The sequence below is a fragment of the Crocuta crocuta genome, unplaced genomic scaffold, assembly GCF_008692635.1.
Source record: "Crocuta crocuta isolate KB4526 unplaced genomic scaffold, BGI_CrCroc_1.0 scaffold144, whole genome shotgun sequence".
NCBI lineage: Eukaryota > Metazoa > Chordata > Mammalia > Carnivora > Hyaenidae > Crocuta > Crocuta crocuta.
Genome location: NW_027529669.1, coordinates 2,624,856 through 2,643,810, shown reverse-complemented (window position 1 = coordinate 2,643,810; position 18,955 = coordinate 2,624,856). Strand labels below are relative to the sequence as shown.

Genomic DNA, 18,955 nt, shown 5'->3' with positions numbered 1-18,955 from the left:
GAGTGATTTTTTTTTTTTTAATCATGTTCTGTTGTTGGAAAGATAGTATGGCATAGTAGCCAAGAGCATGAACTTGATGCTTTGTGATTAGACGGCCTTGGTTCAAATCGTAGCCCAGCCACTTTTTACATTTTTGATTCTTTTTATTTTATTTTACTTTATTTTATTGTTTGTTTGTTTGTTTATTGAGGGGGGATCATAAGCGGGGGGGCAGAGCAGAGAGAGGGGGAGTTTCTCTGCATTGTCAGTGCAGACCCCCCTAAGCAAGGCTCGATCCCATGAACTATGAGATCATGACCTGAGCTGAAACCAAGAGTTGGACGCTTAGCTGACTGAGCCATCCATGTGCCCCTAGGTTTGTGTTTCTAAGCAAGTTACTTAACCTATCTGTGCTTCAGTTTTTTTCCACCTGTTAAATGGAAATAATAATAATAGACAAACCTCAGGCAGCAGTGTGTGGATTAACTGAGATGGTCCATGCAAACCATTTAAAGTAGTGCCAGTGTCCGTTTACATCCTGTATGCACGGAAGCAGCCTGACATGAAGGTGATTAAGTTGTGACACCAGTGACTTGGTCACCTGGCCTGAATCCATTGATGTGGCTTTGTAAATGTTCTTTGGTTTACCCAGATATTTCTTCTAAAAGTATTTTTTTATTATAAGGCAATTAGTTTTAAAAATAAAGAAATCAAGAACTTTGGGTTGTTTTTTTTTTATTTGAGTATAGTTGACATGCAATGTTATATAAGTTTCATGTGTACAAGGTAGTGATTCAGCAACCATACAGTGATGCTGTGCTCCTAATTACCGTCTGTCACCATGCAACACTGTTGCAATACTGTTGACTATATTCCCTATGCTGTATCTTTTGTTCCTGTGGCTGACATCAAGCTCTTTGAATCAGAGGTATAGTAGGCAGTTAGTTGGCCACATCTCTCCATCCTGAACCCTGCTGGCAGATTTAGCTTTCTGAAGCACTCTGTTCTTAAATCAATTTCTGCTCAAAAGGCCTTAAAATGCACCTGATAATGGGGCGCCTTGGTGGCTCAGTCAGTTAGATGTCCAACTTCGGTTCAATTCATGATATCCCAGTTTGTGAGGTCGAGCCACACATTGGGCTCTGTGCTGACAGCTCAGAGCCTGGAGCCTGCTTTGGATTCTGTGTCCCCCTCTCTCTGCTCCCATCACCTCAAGAATAAATATATATATAAAAATAGTAAAAAAAAAAAAAAAAGATTTACCTGATACAAGCTTCTTGCCTGTCTTGGCATTTCTACTAGAGTCTTGCTTGTTCTTTCCCTATATCTCCTCAACCTTTTTTATCCATTGTTCTCCCAGGAGCATCTACTAGTCAAAATTGATCTAGTGCCATTTTTCAAATGTATCACATTCCTTCTTGTCTCTCTTCCTTTGTTCACTTTGTTCTTCTTGTCTAACATGCCCTACCCTGTTCTCCACTTATCTAAGTCATACCTAATGTTCTGAACTGAGCCAGAAAAGGGAGGTATCTTTTATCTCCTTTGTATTTTTTATCACATAATATGATTGTCTGGATGTGCTAGCTGCTAAGTAAATGCTGTTAATGATGATGAAGTCTTCTGTTGGCTCTACTTTCAAACTATATTTAGAATCTCATCTCTTTACACCATCTCTAAGACTGTCACCCTTGTTTAAGACACAGTTACTTTATGCCTGACCCCTTCTACCACCTGCCCCACCCTTGCCTACCCCCTACAATTTACTCTCAACCCATCAGCAAAAGTAATCCACTTACAATTTAAGTCAGACCATAGTCGTTTTTCTGCACCAAATTCCCCAATAACTTCCCATTGCATCCTGAGTAAAGCCAAAGTTTTTTTCTTAATTTATTTTTCTCTGTTTTTAATGTTTATTTATTTTTGAGAGGAGAGAGAATCCTANCCCCCCGCCCCCCCCCTGCACTCCTCATGTCCTACTCTTCCCTTCTTCCTGTCCCTTACCGCTCTCTACTTCCGTCACACTGGCTTCTTTGCTATTCTCTAAAGATGGAAGAAAAAATTCCACCTCTAGGCCTTTGCACCAACTGGTTCCTTTGCCCAAAAAGCTCCTTGGGAAATCTTCATGGTTCCATGCTTCCTGCAGGTCTTTGATTAAACGTCTTCTCTGTGAGATCTTCACTGATAATCCCCGATTTACTGTCTGTCTCTCTGCACTAGAGTGTAAATTGGGGCGTGGGGAGGGGGGGGAAGAGCGAGGACTTTTTGTCTATTTTGTTAGATTTGCTGTCCTCAGTACCTGAAACAGAACCTGACACCTAATAAGTACTTAGGAAACAGCTATTGTACTTATGAATGAAAAGTTTACCATTAAAAATATGTCCATATTCCTAACTCTCATTTCAAATATATTTAGACACAGACAAAAGCAAGCATCCTATATTAGCTCTGAGAAAATTAAAATAGCTATAGTTGAATATTAGCCATGGCAATTGGAGCAGAAAGTTCCATTGCAGAGAAAAGATATTTCTGCATCAAGTAAAGAAAAAGAAATGGTTTACAGTATAATTGCCATGTGAAATTATATTAGTGTCCTTGGAGGACCATTGTTAAGCCAGCACCAAGGCACATTTTGAGAGCACAAATGGTTTTGGTCACCCCATCCTCTTCCTAAAGTGGAGAATGTAGCTAGTATTTGGGGTTTTTTTATTTGTTTGTTTTATCATTTGTTTTGTCACTTAGTGGCAGAGTAAAAAGGTGAAAGAGCATTAATGTTGGAGTTAGCAAACCCAGGTTTAAACTCTGGCGACGCTATGTGTCCTTGGTCAGAATAGGTAACCTCTCTGAGCCTCTGTTTAACTATGTATAAAATGGTGGGGTTTTTTTTTAATTTTTTCTTAATGTTTTTTTAATTTATTTCTGAGAGAAAGAGTGAGTGAGCAGGGGAGGGTCAGAGAGAGAAGGAGACACAGAATCCAAAACAGGCTCCAGGCTCTGAGCTAGCTGTCAGCACAGAGCCCGACGCGGGGCTTGAACCCACTAACCGTGAGATCATGACCTGAGCTGAAGTTGGACACTTAACCGACTGAGCCACCCAGGTGCTTCTAAAGTGGTTTTTAATAATGCCTTTCTCTATTCTAAAGGTTAAATGAGAAAAGACACATGAATCTTCTAGGACATAACATGAGTTTAATAAATGTCTTGTGAGCATTGCACCCTATAGAAATGGCTATGTGCTTTGCTACTGAATTCCACCTTTTGGCTTAAATCAAAAGGGGGAAATACCAGTGAGACTGATGTCTAGGAATAAGCTTTGGATCCTGGGCATGGACCGCAGGGAAGTCCGCAACACCACAGATCTCTCTGATGAAGCTGAAAGCACCTTTATAGAACATGAGCCCAACTACTTACTTGAGTTTTGTGGAAGGCAGTACTCTTTTTATCTTCTGAACCATTTCTTATTCTATTCTCCACTTCCAATTCCCTTCTATTTCCCTTATTTCCAAAATGTTATGCCATGTGTGAAGTTGGAGATCCTATACTGAAAATCATCCAGGAGATCAACAGAGGAAAAGTAAGATCAGGCATTTACTCTCCATGATAAAATAAATAACATGAATACTCATTTTCACATTGAAATGTGAGGAACACATGTACATCGATTAAGTATGGGAATTATAACCTCCAAAGGGAGGAAAATATTTTGTTTAAACTGCCAAACTGTTTTTTTTTTAACTTGGCTTTTTTTTCAATGGCATGAATTTTGCAATTCTCAGGAAGCCAAAGCTGTTGTTGAAGAAACCAGAGCCCTGCGAAGTCGGATTCACCTTGCCGAAGCCGCACAGCGACAGGCACATGGAATGGAAATGGACTATGAAGAAGTGATCCATCTGTTAGAGGCCGAGATCACAGATCTAAAGGCTCAGCTTGCTGATTATTCGGACCAAAATAAAGTAAGCAAAACCTCCTCTCTTTTAGTTACCATGGTTTCCTTGCCGTTGTCATGTATCCTGTTTTCATTTTCTTTTCATCTGCACTTCTAAACTAGGTCAGTGTTTGTCTTCTATTATTCACTGATAGGATGATGCGTCGTGGTGATGCGATGGGGGATAATGTGAAGGTTGGGAGCCTCCCTTTATCCACATAGCTTGGGGATGGAAAAGAAGGTGCCCCAAATTTATTTGGGTCATTGGTCAACATTGTACAGCTCAGGCATTAAGTTAACTACTTAGCATTTAATTGATTACATTGGTTTTCTCCATTTGTTCCTTAACTTGCTAATTTGCCTTGTGGGAATGGGAAGAGGAGAGTATAGGGATGAGTTTTGCTCTTTGATTAGAACACTCAAGGAAGTGTGAATGTTAAATAATTGTTGCCCAAGGCCCAAGATAATTAATAGGAAGAAACTAAGTTTGAATTTAATAGGCTCCAGTTCCAATAGCAAAATACTGAATGCTATTTAGAAGGCAATATAATCTTTTTTTATGGGAATCTTTTTATGACGTGATTTTTTTTTAACATAATACATACTATAGTCATTGAAGGGTCTTCAAAAACTATAGTAGACATACGCATTTTTACTCTACTGCAGTAGAAAATAAGTAAATTGAAATACATATTTTATAACTTCAACAAGCTCTCTTAGGATACATGTTTCCATATCTAATCTGGTCAACTTTCAAGAAAACATAAAGCAAATTTGAATAATTTATGTCTATTTCTAGAAACATGAAACAGTTAAATACCTTAAATACACCAAGTGGAAGTGAAACTGGTTTTAGAAAAGCAAAATACAGAAGAAAATCTGAAATTTTCCTTGGTTAGCTCTAGAGAGGCACTAATACATTTCTCATATCTGTCCATTTAAACCAATTACAAAAATGCTGATGTTCCTGCCACCTTTGATAATACGCAAGGCTAAGGGAAAGTCATTATTTTTGAAATCAGAGATTCACGCTTATTTCATGTGAGTAACTTTAACATGATTCTGAAAATACTTGGGGAACTAAAATCTCAAAAGTACAGTTTTATGAAACTCTCTTTACATTTGGAGGGACAATCAACAGTCATTAGAAATATCTTCTAAGTAATATCATATTCAAAGAGTTCTCATGAATTGATTCAAAAAAATTTTTAAGCATAAATTATTTGTGATTCTCTGTTCCACCTCTTACTGAGAGACATTTTTGTCCTAAGTTGTCTAGCAATGTAATTAATTCAATTTTTCTCTTTTTTAACATAATGGGATCTCCTGCCATTCCTCCCAACAAGATTCTATCTAAGCTAAGCCCTTAACGTGTCTCTGAAAACAAAACAATCTTCTGTTTGTTTATTTTTTTTAAAAATATATTAGACAAGAGCATCTCAACATTTTCCAAACTCAATACCAGTGAGGAAAGAGAAAGAAACTTTTTTTTTAAATGTTTGAGATTGCTTTAAAAGACATTTACCAAGATGTTGCAGGACTCAGATTGAGATCTTCATTTTTAAGACACAGATTCTTTTTGTAACAATGTTTTTATTTTTCACTGTAAATTTTTCCTTTTATTGTCTCTATACTTATTTACCATTTTTATTTTTTATTTTTTCTATTTACCCCCAGCTTAGGAAATAAAACATTACCAACACCTTTGAAGATCCAGTGGCCCTCCCTAGCTACATTCCCCTCCCTTGCCCCTCAGAAGTTACCACTTTCCTGGATTTATGTACGGTTAACCATTTTCTTGGTCATTTTATCACATATGTTTATATCTCTTACCAGTAAATGTTGTTGAGTCTTGCCTGTTTATCAACTTTATGTGAATAAAAATGTCCTACATGTATTATTCCTACTTGCTTTTTTTTTACTCAAACTTTTATTTTTGCAATTTGTCCATTTGAAATTTATAGCTGGTTCATGTATTTTCATTGCTTTTTTTGTACTCCCTTGAATGGATATTACTACAGTATATTTGTCCACTCTGTATTTGTTTCTGTTTTCTTTATTATGAAGAATGTTGATAAAAAACATTTTGGTATATATCCTGCTTCACATGTATAATAGTTTCTCTTGGGTTCGTGTCTTAGAGTGGAATTGCTAGGTTGAATGATGATTGGTCCACTTGACTAGGTAATGCCTAATTGTATCTGAAAGCTTTTAAGCCAATTTTTACTGCCGCACCTCCAGTAGTGAACGAGAGATACTATTTACCCCACACCCTTGCTGACACTTTTTTTTTCATTTACTTTTAATTTATATCAATCTGGTAGGTGTAATAAGTAAATCTCATTATGGTTTAATTTGTATTTCCCTGATTACTAATGACTCTGAGCCACTGGTGTGCTGGGACCAGCTGTAGTGTTCGCTCACAATAGGTGATCGTATGCGTCTCTTCTCAACTGCATATTCAGTGGCATCAGGTTGCTTGATAGCTTGATACCAGCCATGGTGGAATTATTTATACCCCCAAATGCTATAAACCAGGGCTTTTCCCCCTGGCCCAGATAGCCAGTTGAGCATATATTTATGTGCTTGTTAGGCATTTGTGTTTCTCTGTGAAATGCCTTTTCACAACTTGGAATTGATTTTCCCATTGGGTTTCTTTGCACATTGATATGTAGTGATTGTTCACATGTTCCAATTACTAATCCTGTATTAAGTTGATATATTATTTAAAAATCTTTTCTCTCAATGTATGGCTTGCCTTTCACCCAGTGGTAAAATAAACACCAATTTTCAGGTAGGCAAACTTATCAATCTTTTCCCTATGTATCCTTTTTAGAAGTTCTTCCATTCCCAAAGATATTCTTTATATTTGCCTTTAAAAGTTTTGATCCTTCTGTCATTGGTTTAGTGGCATTGTATGGGGAAGGAGATCCATTTTATTCTTTCTTTATTCTAAATGGATGACCAGATATCCCAGCACCATTTATTCAAAAGCTTCCTCTTTCCTAATTGATCTACAAAATCAGGTCTGTCATATATCAAGATTTCATGTGCAGCTGTCTTTCTGAGGGCCCTCCATTCTCTTTCCTTGGCCTATTTGTATATTCTTGTGCAAATAACATACTGTTTTGGTTACTGTATCTTTTATAGGAAGTCTTGATATATGACCATGCTGTCTAGTTCTTTTTCTTTAAAAGTATATTGACTACATAACCCTTTGGCCTTTTGTGTGTATTTTATAAATTCAACAAAAAGAAAAAAATTACTGGAATTTTTACTGAAAATGCATTACATATATAGATGAATTGGGGAAGAATTTATATCTTTATGATTGAGTCTTTTTTTTATAAACACCACTGAAGCACAGACCAGTTAATTGCATTGTAGACACAGAATCTAGTCTATAGTATAATGACTCCAAAATTTGTTGATGCTTACTTCATGGCTTATACTATATAGCCATGGTCAAAGTCAGCTTCAAAAGAATTCTTCAAATTTTTTGGTGCATCATTTTATATAATCCACTAGATCAGGGTCATTCATTTTAGAGTTCAGCTTTTCTCTAGTCATCTTAATTTCTTTGTCAGAGAAATGCATTAAAATCTCCTTTTTTATTTGTATTTTTTGAAGTAATGTTTTTAGCCACATATAGGCTTGGAATTAACATTATCATCCTTTATGGAATGTTGTGACTCTTCAATTTAGCAATCTTCTATTCCCCCTAATATTTATTTTTGATTAATACTAAAATAGTTACAACAGTTTTCTTTTTGTATTTACCTGTGTATGTACCTTTCATGTTAAACTGTGCATTGTCCTCACATTTTAATTGTGTGTGCAGTAAACAACATATAGCTGAATTATTTCCTCATCTTACTAATTTTTGACCTTTAATTGAAAATATCTTTCCATTTACATTGTTTTATTTGAAAATGCACTTGGCTTCATTTCTACCCTCTTTAATTTATTCATTTTATTTGTGCTATGTTTTGGGTTGTTTCTTTTTAAGGTGTCATTTCTTGCCTGTTTTTTTTAATGTTTATTTATTTATTTTGTGAGAAATAAATAATTTTGTGAGAGCGCAAGCAGGAGAGGGGCAGAGAGAGGGAGAAAGAATCTCAAACAGGCTCTAGGCTGTCAGCATAGAGCCCGACATGGGGCTTCATCCAGGGCTTGATCCCATAAACTGTGAGATCATGACCTGAGCCAAAATCAAGAGTCAGATGCTTAACCAACTGAGCCACCCAGGAGCTCCTTGCCTGTTTTTTGAATTGGTTCAGGTTATGTTCCCCAACTCCCATTCAATGTATTTCCTCCTGCTGGTTTATAGAAGGTATGCACTCTGTTTCTAATTTTTAATGATTATCTTAGAAATTTTAACATTCTGTTTTCACTCAAATTATAAAACTAATCACTAGGGGCACCTGGGTGGCCCCAGGTCAGTTGAGCATCCTATCTTTGGCTCAGGTCATGATCTCACTGTTGGTGGGTTTGAGCCCCGTGTCTGGCACTGTGCTGACAGCTGAGAGCCTGAGCCTGCTTCAGATTCTGTGTCTCCCTCTATCTCTCTGCTCTTCCCCTGCTCGCTCTAAAAAACACACCAAAAAAATCACTAGTTTCCCCCTTCTTCTAAATATTATAAGCACTTTAAGACATAAATCCAATCATCCCTTCCTACTTAATTTCTATTTTTTTCAGTATTTTAGTTCTTGACTTTTAACACAATAAGTTAGATACTATCACAGTTTATTTTGTGGAGTCAACTTTTGTTTAAATAGATGCCCGTCTTTACCGTTTTCTATGTCCAACATTCTTTTTTGCATCTCAGACCTTCTTGCTAAAATTATTTCCTTCCTGGAGTACATCTTTTAGAAATGTGTTTAATGAGGATCTGTTGGTAACACATTCTCTTCAGTTTCATTTGTCTGAAAACATCTTCATTGAACTCTTGCTCTTGGAATACATGTCTCCTACATTTAAAGTAAGTTTGCATTTAATTTCTTTCAGTGTCTTTATTCCATGATTGTGATATCAGCAGCCAATCTGTTATTTGTTTGCAATGCGCTGTTTCTTTCTTGATGATTTTAAGATCTCTTTATCTTCTATGTTCAGCAGTTAGACTGTGATGAGTCATGTGTTGACTTATTTTTATTTATAGTGCTTGAGATTCACTGAGTTTCCTGATCTGAGGAACAGATTCTTTTGTTATATCTGAAAAACTCCAAATTGTTACCCTGAGCTATGTCTCTTTCATTCTTTCTGAACCCTCATGTGTGTAATTCAGATTGGGTATATACTATATATTCATCTAGTTATTTTCTCCTTACCCCTTCTCCTTTTTTTTTCTATGAAAACCTTTACCTCTGTCTTCCAGTTTACCCATTCTCTTTTCAGCTATATCTAATTGGATATTAAACTCATAAGTTGAGTTTCTAATTTCGTTTTGACTATACTTTTATTTTTAAGATTGATTTTTTATGCCATATGGATCTATTTTTTATAGTTTCTTTTCCCTTTATCATGTCTTAAATTCCTCCCTAATTTTTAAAACATATTGAACACTACTTTATAGTCTGTATCTGATCACTCCAATGTCTGCTGTCTTTATAGGTCTGATCCTGTAATTTGCTTCCTTCAGCTGCTTTTGTTCATGGTAGCTTATTTCCTGAGGTCCTATTCTTTTGACCCAGTATATGTAGAAATTCTTTGGGATCTGATTTGAGGAAATATCCCTCCACTGAAGTTTTTTGTTTGCTTCTGCCAGTCTGGGACTTATTTAAACCAAAATTTCACCTTATAAACTTACAGGACACACAGGTTATACAAATTATGACCTCAAACCTTCATGAGAGGGTGCTTGTGATTAGAAACTATGGAGGAGAGTTTTTTTAACCTACTTGCTAGAACTAAAATCAAAACCATCGATTGTCTCTTTCTAACCCACCCATTAAAGTTCTCTCGTTTGCCATGTGTGCCCAAAGATATACCCTCAGAGCAAATTATGCTGTAGCACACTCTTTTATAAGTGGGTTCACCCAGAATTTTTGTTTTTCGTCTCCATGGAATTCCTTTACTGTCAGTGGGATTATTTTACTGTTCACAGGATTCCTTTACTTCTCTGCCAGCTCAACTTTACATTGACATATACATTAAATGTATATGTATATCTTCAGCAATTTTTGTTTTGCCACACTGATAGCGATTTCTGTCAGAAGCTGGTAAGCCATGTTGTAAAACAAACAAGCCAAAAAAAAAATGATGATAAACTCAATTCAAATGTACTTTACTATAAGAATCGATAAACCCATATGCAGCTTATCTTGTAAAATTTGCAGCATCCCTATACAATCTAACTTTTAAATATGCATATGCAGTCAATTAAGTTCCTCCCCAAATCAGAAGATAGGTATAGTAAGAGAGAACAAATAATATGGTAATGTTGAATATTAGTTAATAACAACTGAACCGAGGAGCCACTGATGTAAAATCAAATAAATATGTAAGACCCTCCTTTTGATGCCTCTATCCAGGAAAGTGTTCAGGAGTTAAGAAAGAGAATCACAGTGCTCGACTGCCAATTGCGAAAATCAGAAATGGCTCGAAAAACTTTTGAGGCGTCCACTGAAAAGCTTCTTCATTTTGTAGAGGTAAATTTTCCTTTTACATTACTTTATGTCTATCCTTAAGAAATCTATAGATGACTGCCATATGGATAAATGTCATGGTGTTTGGTGGCGAGTGGGACATTCTCTGGGTTGAAAACAGCAATTCTAACCAACAGCCATTTTTAAAATTGCATAAATAATGAAAAGACCTGCTAACAAACAGATTCTTAAGAGCAATAATTGAGACAGGATAACATGATCCCAAATATATATAATTGTTTTCTGAACACCTTTTCAAAACTGTTAATACTATACAAACATTATTTAATAAATATTTACCCTATAAAGAAATGTTTCCATAGCTATTTTTACACACCTGAGTGGAGTTCCATGTCAATGTAATTGATTCTTTTTTCCTCACATAACAGAAACACCTTTTAATCAACTGGGAGTGGAAGGAGGGGGGAGGTTAGAAACATTGGGTAAGTAAGAAAATATGGTTTAAAAATATCAAACTTACATATCTCCTTTACTATCTCCTTTGATTCTAGACTATTCAAGAATTATTTTCTGATAATCCTTCTCCTTTATCAAATTTAAGGTAAGAACATTTAAGTGTTTACCATAGAGTATGATTACATTTTTTATTTGGTAATTGTGACTAAAATCTCTTAAATAGCCTTAAGATTCTACATAACTCCTATTTGATACTGTTTTTTAATGTCTTGTGGAAATGGATATAAGGACGTGTTGTTTTTGGCCCCATTTCTGTAAAAGCAATTCCTGGAGTTATTTAGCCAGTCACTGTAACCTAGTACTCTGTTGAGGTAGGAATCCCCTATCTTGTTTTTGTCAGGACTTCTGTAAAGAGGGGATTACCTTAAAGTTCTATAAGCATCCTGTGTATAAATAAAAAGCACTTTAAAGGTCAGTCTCAAGCTAGCAGATCCGTTGTTACGGCAAACAGAATTTTATAAAACATGTACATGCAATCAGTTTCTTTCAGTTTCAGCATTCGGTAGACACAAATAAAAGAAATATATTTGGAGAATACACTTCGATTTTGTTATTATTCACAGTTTGTTTCCAATTCAAAGTTTCTTTCTAAGAGCTACAAGCATCTTAATAAGATTTATGTATTTCAGACTGCAAGTTTATGGTCATTGTGATACATAATGAGAGATTCATAAAAGAAAGTTTCCAGTTTATCCATTTTCAAAGCAGTTTTTGCCCTCATCTCCTAATAGCTGCCGCTACCAATGCACTTCTACTTCTAGCAACGCACGCTTGCAGAAACAGGGAATCTCTGCCCTTTACTATGAAAACAACAGTTTAATAAATGAAGATGGTTCATTGTATTCTTACTATATTTCAGGGTTCCACATAGCATTTTTTTTTACCTTAGAAGAATATCAGTGATAGTACACTTTTTTGTAAAAAATCATTATTGAACTTGTAGTTGACCTACAATTTTATTTTAGTCTCAAGTGTACACCATGGTAATTTGATTATTCTCTACTTTATGTGATAAAAGTATGCTTTTAAATTCACTTTGTCGTCGTGTGTTATTCTAATGAAAGATTGCTCTCCGTGCTGCTTATGATGTAAGGTAATTATTTTCAACAACAATGTTAAACTACTCAGCAATCAAATTCCCTTGTATGGTTAGATAGATCCCCTATCTCCACCCACCAAGGTCTCATTGTGACCTTGAATAAAAATTCAAAAGTTTTGGTATTAAAAATGAAGGTTAAAAATAACTATTTAAAAGCCAGAGCTCGCCCTCAAACTTAAACTGGTTCATGGGGGAAAAAAAGGTAACCTTAAAAAATAAGATTAAGCAACTTTTCACCATGTCTTAGAAACTTAAACTCTAGTAAAGTATGGTTCATTCTTTCTAATATACTATGTCTCCTGTAATAAATTTAGGACTTGGTCATTCAACACAGAATAAGTTAGAATTTGAAATCGATGTATTTGAATTTGAGAATTTGAGAATTGTCCATATTTTAGTTTCTCCTTATGAACGAATACCATCCTGCTTAAGAAGATGGATTATAAATAATAATAGTTTTGTTAATCAGTTTAAAATTGTCCCTTTTCAAGTAAAAGTTTTAACATAATGGTTTTCTGCAGTAAAACCTGGCATTTTAAATTATAGCAGACTACATTTCAGGTGACATTTGCATCTTCAAAATTTGATATAAATGCTGTTTAGATTTAGGGACAACAAATGGGAGAGCTTAAGAGATAATTTCAGGAGCACATATGCATATTGAAATTATACTTAATATTACAAGAAGTAACAATAAATGCCTGCTTAATAAATTTACGTCTAAGTGCTTCGTTTGAATTTTTACAAAACTAAATAAAAGGCTATATCATGTTAGCATAACATAAGTGCTCACAAAATAAGCCCAACAATGATTTATTCCTCCTTCTTATCAGGTCTATCTAATTCTTTAACTATGTCTTTGTTACATAACAAAGAATGGAAAACAGAAGTGTTTTGTGATTACTTCATTTTATGACTATAAGACTCCAGTATTCCCAGAAATACAAATACTTTTGTACATAAGAATTCAGATTCCGCCAAGATGGATGTTATCTATTGTGTAATAAGCTCGGCTTTGCATTGTTGCCGCCACAGTGAAAGAAGAGTGGTGTTGGCCTCTCAGACTTCCCTCACACCCCTGGGAAGGAATGGACGTAACATCGCAGCAACGCTGGCACTTGAATCTAAGGAACTTGTGAAATCTGTTCGGGCCATACTTGATATGGATTGTAAGTTTTCTGCATTTTTTCACTTTTTTCCTCCAGGAACTCATTTAACAAAACCAAAGGAAATTTCGAGCTTGACGGTTTAATTTTGTTAAATGCGTTGGTTTGCCTATAGTAAAACTAAGAGCTAACTGATAAAAATCTTAATACACTCCTTGTAACGGGAGCATATTGACTTTATTTAAAGTGCCCGAAATGGCTTCCAACAGAAGATAGCTGATTAAGACATGTTTTTGCCTCTTCTTCCATCCAAAGTCTCTTTGAAATGGAAGAACAAATAGAAAAATAAATCCACAACAGCACTGGAAACCTGGAAGGTTAAGAACCAACATTTAGGGATTTTTGAATAATACACAACAGATGGAATAAAATGGAAGGTACAGCCCAGCTGAGCAAAAGACCCCAAAACATAATAAAGATCAAAGACAAAGCTGCTGAAATAGTAAGTTAGCAAGAACCGTGAAAAAAATGTCCAAGATCACAGGCAGGGAAGACTAGGAACAGACCTGGGGGCACTCAGCAGGGTAATTAATTAAAGGGCTATAGAATAGCTGAACCGGTTCCCTACTCATCAGAGCTGCTGGCTCAGGCATTTCCTCCTAAGGTGGGGCCAGGAGAATACCTCTGTGGACACCCCCAGAGTCAGCACTGGGCTAGAAAGAGATTGCGGGGGCACCAGACTTAGTGACTGCCAGTGTCCCAGCAGACAGGGAGATCCTCTGGGAGAGCTTAAACGATCAGACACTTCCATCCTTCCCTCCCCCGTCTCCCAGCAAAATTGCCTCTTCATGGATTTGGACTCCCTCTTAATGTGTTTGTTCTTCCGTCTCCTGATGTCAGTCTGACTGCTGGTCGTCTTCGCGCTGACCTCTAGCATTCCACTGTCCCCATGTGCCACTCTTAATCTTCCCTATCCTGGGGACCAGATATCAAATATATATAAATATAAATGTAGAAAGGTACAGATAAAAGTCTTTGTTCACAAAGTATCCAAATAATAAGTTTCGAGTGAAGTCCTATGTAGTAAATGGTTTGTCTTCGTAGAGGATAATATTCAGAGACCCTTTGGAGTAACTTTTAACTTCAAAACTATAGAAAGAAGATTGGAAACCATGCTTAATTTCTGCAGTGAGTTTTTTTTTCTTAATTTTGTATAACCTATTACATTTAAAAAAATCAAATTATATTTCAAAAACCCTATAAGAACTCTTTATATGAAGAAATCCTGTGGGTTTCAGGATAGATGGAAATGCTTCTAATGTATTATGTGTACACTCAGAATTTCACGTATCAGACATTTTTAAGTTAGGGTGGGACCCGTGGAGAGAAACACCTGCATATACACACACAGCCCAGCAGACACTGCCATCGTTAATTTTAATTACCTTGCTAACATTAACCTTTACCTTTGTCAAACATGATTATTCAAAGAAAATATTTGAAATTCAGCAGAACTCCTTTGGAAGAGAAGTGAAAAATTCCATCGGCACTTTTTATGTCGTAAGACCGTACCTCATCTGCTGTTTAAACTGGCAAATAGTTTCTGCATTGTCTTTTTATTTAGAGATATAATTGCTAACATTGGCATGTATTCCCAGTAGTTTTATAATTTTTATGACCTATCTTTCTCAGTTTGATAATTCAGATAAACTCAGCTCATTTTCTTTCTCTTTATGCAGTAGCTTTTCTATATGTAATGGAAAGCAGAAAATTACTACCATGAGGTAGATAATTCAGCTGCAGCCTCTACCTCATTTCCTTTGGCGTGACTGTCTGGTTATTTCAAGTTACAATTTGGAATTTTCTCTTGGGTAATTGCCTTCACTTTCTTCTTAACATAAGTACACTCTGGGATGTTATACAATGGGATTTCCTCAGAAATGAGAATCAAATTTCTTGGGTGTTATAGCTTAAACCTAGTCTCTGATGGAATAGCTAGAAGATAATTCTGAACCTTTTTTAGATGGTGGCCTCTACTGAAATCTGGAGAAAGCCCCGTTACCAGACATGTGCAGTTACACATTTGCATCCATCTTTAGAATGTTTATAAACCCCAACTTAAGAATCTAGATGTAGGATCACAGAGACCACAAGTGCTTTCTACAGCCTTGCAAACCCGGCCATCTAGCTCTCGTCAGGATAGCTGTAGCAATGTGAATCATAGAGGCAGCCTGGAGGAACAGTTTGAACCCATGTGAACAGTGTTCTGCAGAATTTCTGAAGATCCCTGGAGGTGCCCCAGAGAATATCCCAATTAGCCATCCAACTTCATTGGGCAAATTAATTAACCTCTGGTCCTCTTCCCTCATATAAAAGCTGGAGTTCATAATATCTAAACTGGCAGAATTGGAGGATTAAATGAGATATATGTGAAGTAGCTAACAGAGCCCCTGGTAGTATAAGGTGTTCATACATGGATGTTACAGCTGCTGGTGCTGCTAATGCTGGTACCACATTACTATTATTTAAAGCAGCTAATTTACAACTGTTTTTTTCTCTAAGTATTAAGTAACTGTTGTCTAAATCTTTCAGTTTGGATCCCTTTGAAAATTATGGTAGATGAGAGCTTTCCTTAATATATAACATATAATGTTATTTTCTTTTTTTTTAAATTTTTTTAATGTTTTTATTTTTGAGAGATAGAGTGCAAGTGGGGGAGGGGCAGAGAGAGAGACAGAATCGGAAGCAGTCTCCAGGCTCCAAGCCGTCAGCACAGACCCTGACATGGAGCTTGAACTCACTGCGAGATCATGACCGGAGCCAAAGTTGGACACCCAACCAACTGAGCCACTCAGGTGCCCCCATATAATGTTATTTTCAATTTTGAGTTAGAATATAGTCATCACAGGACACCATAGCTAAATGTCTCCGTCAGCATCTTATCTTTCAGTTGTTTATTGCTAACTATAAAAAAATGTGGTCTGCTCCACTGTAGTGCCTCCACTGAAATAGCATGTAGACAAAATAGGCATTTTTGATCAATATTGGAACCCCTAGAGGTGCTTATATCGACCTCCATCAGTATTTACGTGGTCAATAAATGTTTTAGTGCAATCTTTATTTGAAATAACTACCTGTTTTGAACTGCAATCTTTGATTGACGTCTAGATTGACAAAATAATTCTGTTACAAAGGCAGGAAGAAGCAGTTCTGTTTTTAAAATGCATAATAAAATGATAACTGGCCAGATATTCCATAGGAGGTCTTTAATAAGAACTTACTGACTTCCTGGTAAATGGGCAGCACAAACACAAGCATTTACCTTCCTTCAAGATTCCCATGGAAATGATAAATGGAATATAAAAATAGAGTAAAAGATCTTCAAGAGCACTAATAGTTACAGGCAAATCCCAAAAACTTCAATAGGATAGATGGGGCCACATACAAGGGAAGCACAAATGCCCAACTTGTTACTCCCCCTGCCTGACAACAGTGGCAATTATGGGAATAATTGGAGGTCATTCTGGCAGGAGGACAGTGCATAATGCATTCTAATTTAAAGGAGTAATGGATAAAGCTAAAGACTCACTAGGGGGAAATGGATTCCTTTTCCTCTTTTATCTTGGTGAGTCAATGGCATTTTTGGAATCCTCAGGATTCACACAGATTCTGTGTCAAGCAGAGGCTGACTGGGGCTTGGTCTTTCCAGCAGCCTAGACACACACTGACAAACGCATGCACTTAGACATGCACTGGAGTACACAGGACACTTGAAATGTAAAGAGACCCCAGAACAGTGGCTTCGGCACCAAATGCCACCCTGCTCTTTACAGCCACCTCTGGTCTTGGCTCACCTCTCACTCCCCTCAGACTGCTGCCTTGTCCTTATACTCATAACACAAGTGCACACTGGCCAGCCCCAGCGAGAGCTTTGAGAGGCTAACTCCAACAACAACATGGTTGACTGTCAGTGCAACCAGGGGATCCACACATCGTTTCAAAGGTCAAAAACCAATTCTGATTAGAGTTCTCTACATCAAGCTTCTCTAAAGAGAAATACATAACATATGTATACACACACACACACACACACATTTCATTCAAGATCTTTTAAACAAATATATACATAAGCATACCAGTATATGATCATGATAAAGTCCACAGTGTTAAAGCAAGAAAATAGAGCTGTCAAGATTCAGAATAGACTACCATCTACCAAGATGGTAGAGGGATCTCATGCCAAAACCTCCCCATTCTGCTCCTACACTTAGAAGTGACATTTAAAATTATGTTTGTGTATTTAAAAGATGAAAACCAAGAAATTCACATCTCCCTGCACCAAGAACAGAGGGTAAAACTGTAATGATAAGTGAGCTCTTAAGCTTCAGAGATTCATGGGATTGAGATGAGCAGCTGGAGCCAAGGCTTCTACACCCACGAGGACCCAAATGATGCCTGAGTAAAGGAAGCAAGGAGCAGGAATCTTCCTGTGGAGAATACACTTTCTTTTCTTAAGTTACTCATATATTAGGCATTAAAAAAAAAATCCATCCAATTTAGGAGCCATCTGGGCCTGCCACTAATTAAAGTTGAAAGTAAATACTCTCATCCACTACAGGTGGAAATATAATTTGGCACAACATTCCTGGGAATCAGTTCTGCACTATATATCAAGAGCTTTTAAAATATCTATTTGAAAAGTGTTTTTGAAAGTCAAAAATAATATTTTGTTGGTCATCTATTTTAACCCAACAATCCTACCTGTTGGTATTTCGCAAAGAAAATAATGAGAGATGTGCTTAAAAATGCATCTATAAGTATTTGGATCACACCATTTCTTATAACAGCAGAAATATGGATGTTCAACTGTTACAGTTGGTTGAATAATTATATAATTTTTACTCAACCAATTGAAAATAAAGGTGACCTTTACCCCTACCGAGCAATGCCCATCTGATTACATATATTTGTCTGTGTGAGCTTCCTGCATCAATTCAGGTGTTGCTGTCTGAAACTAGCAGTATTTTAAATTTTAAAGTTAGAATGTCAGTAATAGCTGCTTTTTGTCTTTATATTCTGAAGCTAATTAGAAATTATTTAGGCAGATGGGAAAAGGTTTTATGAGAAAAAGGGGAAATGTCATACTGCAACATTTGAAGGACTTTATAATTTTTTTTCTTTTAGATCTAAAACTCAGACTTGATATAGCATCTTCTCATTGTACTTATTCTGCTTTTCAAACTGTCGTCACTGCTTTTCTTGTTTCCCCCAGCACACATTTTTATAAGCTAACATGAGTTTATCAAAGAAAAAGCCCTATATTTTTGGTGAAAGTCAGCTATACTATTTAGAATAGGCATGATGGTATTTGTTTCTCCATAAACTTATCATGGCTATTTATATATATTTCTTCTACTAGAGTTGAGGAAGGTGTTCCAAGCATAAGGAGATAGTTTATGTGACTCTGATGCCATTTGGAGGGAATTTCACCTATTTTTTAGTAAGGTAGACCTATTTCCTAGTGACTTGATCATATTGGTGTTGTCTTACCAATTCAAGGGAAATGGTGAACTCACATATTCTCTTGTATTGTTGCAAATTAAAAGTAGGTCACTGCTATGATGTCCTATTAGGAAAATATATCAAATCTTGGGTGATCTCTGGGAAAGAAACTCTGCTTGGGTTATTTAATTTTGCTTTAAATGAGCAAATTATTGTTAACCTCAAG

General features: G+C 36.2%; 1 protein-coding gene across 4 annotated transcripts in view; it reads left to right on the top strand.

Moving 5' to 3' along the window:
- Window positions 1–18,955, top strand: part of STXBP4 (syntaxin binding protein 4) — a 169,274-nt gene that overhangs the window by 91,615 nt on the left and 58,704 nt on the right. For 3 of the 4 annotated variants that reach the window (XM_077762842.1, XM_077762840.1, XM_077762841.1), the window contains 4 exons: window positions 3,753–3,929; window positions 10,432–10,548; window positions 11,058–11,107; window positions 13,157–13,290. In XM_077762842.1, the coding sequence (XP_077618968.1) occupies window positions 3,753–3,929; window positions 10,432–10,548; window positions 11,058–11,107; window positions 13,157–13,290 (478 nt within the window). Of the gene's footprint in view, window positions 1–3,752; window positions 3,930–5,578; window positions 5,642–10,431; window positions 10,549–11,057; window positions 11,108–13,156; window positions 13,291–18,955 lie in introns of those variants that run through there. The other variant, XM_077762843.1, reaches the window with a different exon arrangement.